At 45.0% G+C, this 4,084-nt stretch overlaps 1 protein-coding gene across 1 annotated transcript in view; it reads left to right on the top strand.

Moving 5' to 3' along the window:
* Positions 1–439: 439 nt before the first annotated feature.
* Positions 440–4,084, top strand: part of SARC_10231 (hypothetical protein) — a gene marked incomplete at both ends in the record, with an annotated part of 6,455 nt that continues 2,810 nt past the window's right edge. Inside the window, 3 exons of the mRNA XM_014295735.1 lie at positions 440–595; positions 2,375–2,509; positions 3,467–3,506. Of these exons, the coding sequence (XP_014151210.1) occupies positions 440–595; positions 2,375–2,509; positions 3,467–3,506 (331 nt within the window). The remainder of the gene's footprint in view (positions 596–2,374; positions 2,510–3,466; positions 3,507–4,084) is intronic.

Here is a 4,084-nt window from a genome sequence, read left to right as displayed (position 1 = left end):
CACACACACACACACACACACACACANACTATATATATATATATATATATATATATATATATATAGATACGTACACACACATAACAACTTTATGATGTTGTCGAGCAATTGCTGCATGAGATTTCCCTGTGGCATAGTTTAAATGACCCATTGAAAAAGTGGTGCCCTGTTGGCGAGAAATTGATTACCTTCTCACAGGTGCGTAGTCTGTACAGTTGACTGTTTCGTCTCTCCTGTCAGCTGTCTATTTTTAGTATGCAATGTGCTGCAAGGGCTTCTACACTCATTGCATACATTTTTGTTTTGAACCATAGTCTTGGAATAGTGTTTTGACAACTCATAATCAATCAACGCACTAGGCTTATCATACCAAACTCCTTTACGCAGTGTGCAGAGTGAACTGAAAAGACAGTTGGTGACCCAAAACACAGCCAAGTGGATGTGTGACCTCGCAGATGCGGACGTTGCAACGGAAGAGACGGCTCTAAAAGTGGAGGCTCTAACTCTGATCGGAGGGGTGGATATCAGTTTCATCAAGGGAAACGACACTTTGGCGTGTGCGTGCCTGGTGGTGCTGAGCTATCCGTCGTTGCAGGTGACGTATGCGCGTGTGCTGCTATGTCGCACGACTGCAGTGTGCTTATGTGCTCAACCACACACGCACGCACGCACTTGCAATAAACAACACCAAAACCCTAAAACCCCTAAAACCCTAAAGACCACAAACCCTAGTGCATTGACCTGAAACGAGGCATCGGATGGCTAGCGAAGACGGCACAGTCAACAAAGCGACAAATCACGTATTCATGCACAACACACCTATTTTCATGGCTGTGGCACGTTTGTGCTACGATTCGTTGTGCTCAGAGGTTGTTCGTTTTCGGAGGTTGTTTGTTCTCAGAGCTTCACCTGCGAGAGTGTATATCACAGTGTAGTTCAATACCGGCGGGCGTATGTATCCGTAATATATGTCGTATGGAGTGATTGCTACCGTTGCATTTGTACCCCACTATTCCTCGGGCAATGTCTGTTCTCTTATTAGGGTACCAACTCGTTCGGTATATATATATATATATGTGTGTGTGTGTGTGTGTGTTCCTCACACAAACACGTGCATATGCATCACAAGTTCATGGGGGAGTACATGGTGGTGGTGTACCTGTGCTGAGCAGCTTTATAGTACTATGGCGTTCTAGGGTGGTCGTATACTACATATATAGTCCAGGTGTCCCGCATACTTGTATGAGCATCATTCGGCCACTACGGAAAGTGTACACGGGTTGCAACGTCTGAGAAGAGGAGTGGGCCATACTAGACCGGAACTTACCATTTATTTGTATACTCAAAAACATTCGCTACACACAGCAATAGATATGTATAATGAACTATCAAAAGATATATACAATCAACCATCTGTGCCTTGAAAAGAGTTAAACGCCTGGTATAGGCGCATGTATCATACTCAGCATCTGCAGAGTGTGTCTGCTTCATTAGATGATCTCAAACAATCGTCCCTTACCCTTGGTTCGTGGTGTGGGTTCTCCAACATCCTGATTGTCTACACAAGCCTAACTAACTGAACGGCGCATATGTATCCGGCTATCTGAAGTCACAGAGCGGACAGGCCATTTAATCCCTCCACAGCCTGCTCTCAATAGCGTGTGTATGCTGATTTACACTACACACACATCCATCCAGTCCTCACTCAGAAGCATCCCAATGATTATACTTTCCTTACCTTCATTAGCCACCACTCGGACTCGCCTTGAGCGCAGCTATCTCATTAATTACCAAGCTATCTTATTAATAGCCAAGCTATCCCATTATTAACCAAGCTATCTCATTAATAACCAAGCTATCTCATTTATAACCAAGCTATCTCATTAATAACCAAGCTATCTCATTAATAACCAAGCTGTCTCATTATTAACCAAGCTATCTCATTATTAACCAAGCTATCCCACTAATAAGCAAAGCGTGCACCTCGTTATACAATGGAGCGTATATGTCAACGACAGACTACTCGCGCTACCACCGCAAGCTATCTAAGGCATCTTCTACAGGGCCTGTTCCTCAGTAGATATCACACCAATCACAAGCACACGCGTAACTTCTACTGCCTCTTTGCTGAGTCTATACCTACACATGCACACGTGTAATTTCTACGCCTGCTTGCTGAGTCTATACCTACACATGCACACGTGTAACTTCTTCTGCCTGTTTGCTGTGTCTATACCTACACATGCACACACGTAACTTCTGCCTGTTTGCTGAGTCTATACCTACACATGCACACGTGTAACTTCTTCTGCTTGTTTGCTAAGTCTATGCCTACACATGCACACGTGTATCTTCGCTGTGTCTCTTACTGCAGACAGTGTACGCTGAATGCACTATGGTGCACATTAGCGAGCCCTACATCGCAGGCTTCTTAGCCTTCAGAGAGGTGTCGCATTTGGTGGATATGGTGAATGTGCTCAAGACAACCAGGCCAGACCTCGTGCCACAGGTGTGTGTGGGTTGTACTGTGTGTGTGGATTGGTACTGTGGGTGTGGGTTGGTTACTGTGGGTTGGATATGTGTGTGTGGGTCGGTACTGTGTGTGTGGGTTGGTACTGTGTGTGTGGGTTGGTACTGTGTGTGCGGGTTGGTACTATGTGTGTGGGTTGGTACTGTGTGTGGGGGTTGTATTGTGTGTGTGGGTTGTACTGTGTGTGTGTGTGGTTGATACTGTGTGTGTGGGTTGGTACTGTGTTGGTGGGTTGGTACTGTGTGTGTGTGTGGGTTGGTATTGTGTGTGTGGGTCGGTACTCTGGTATATATCTTCCTCATACATCATCCTTATACTGAGAAGCACTGATCCGAGCGTGTCTTTTATAATCCTTCTTCATGTACGTTTTGGTGCGCATCTGCATATACATTTGCCATTTCTCCTTCTGATGTACTCTAGAGGTACGTTATGGTTTACGAAGTGAGGTTCTACTACACTTTGTACTGGTATGAAACGCTCTGTTAAATCCCACCGAATACATCGTCTCACCAGATCACCATTGCCCATGCATCGCAGGGGTTCGCATTGTACGTATGAAGAAGGAACGATCATCACACCCACACAGTACATTGCACGAAAGACTACGGCAGGTGTACACACACCACCCCGATGGATGGGTGCACCACGCACTATTAGTCTCACTTAAACGAAGGATATACCTACCACACACATGCGTGTGTCACTGACCCCTATACTCAGACAACTCACATAGATAAGCAATACACCACACACATGCGTACGTCACTGACCCCTATCCTCAGACAACTCACATAGATAAGCAATACAACACACACATGCGTACGTCATTGACCCCTATACTCAGACAACTCACATAGATAAGCAATACACCACACACATGCGTATGTCACTGACCCCTATACTCAACTCATCAACAATACCGACGTCAAGGTGTAGGTGATCATGGTCGATGGCAATGGACTGCTTCATCATCAAGGTACTTTGCGCGTCTCTTGACGTGTGCATGTCCATGCCACAGTCACACGTGCTGTTGTTGTTACTGAGGGCACATCACTGTCATGACTCAGCCGAACATCGGAGTGTTGGAGTTGGTCGGGTAGAGTACGTTCATCTGTAACGCAAAGCCGCACTCAGTCTGCGACCGGACTGTGAGCTGTAGCGTCCATTATACTGTGCATTAGGCACTCGACCAACCCGTCATCTCATCCAAATGCAATAATGGACATTACAGCCTGTCAGTTTAAAATGAAGTTTCACTGAACTCTTGGTCGACGTACTTGCTGCAGTTGTACGTGTTGAAGCTGGTTTTTTGTACCTGAGATGTCATATGCCACATGAATTCACGCGCTAGACTCAAACGATCACATAACCGAATGAATATGATCCATGCTATCATACACAGAAACACACACACACACATACATGCACACACATACATGCACACACACACAGACAGACATAAAACAAAATACACACACACACAAGACATAAACAAATACACACACACACACAAACAAACACACACACAAACATATATATATATATATATATGTA

The sequence above is a fragment of the Sphaeroforma arctica genome, assembly GCF_001186125.1.
Source record: "Sphaeroforma arctica JP610 unplaced genomic scaffold supercont1.1178, whole genome shotgun sequence".
NCBI lineage: Eukaryota > Ichthyosporea > Ichthyophonida > Sphaeroforma > Sphaeroforma arctica.
The sequence above is the reverse complement of the archived record's forward strand: the minus strand, read 5'-3'. Positions and strand labels throughout refer to the sequence as shown.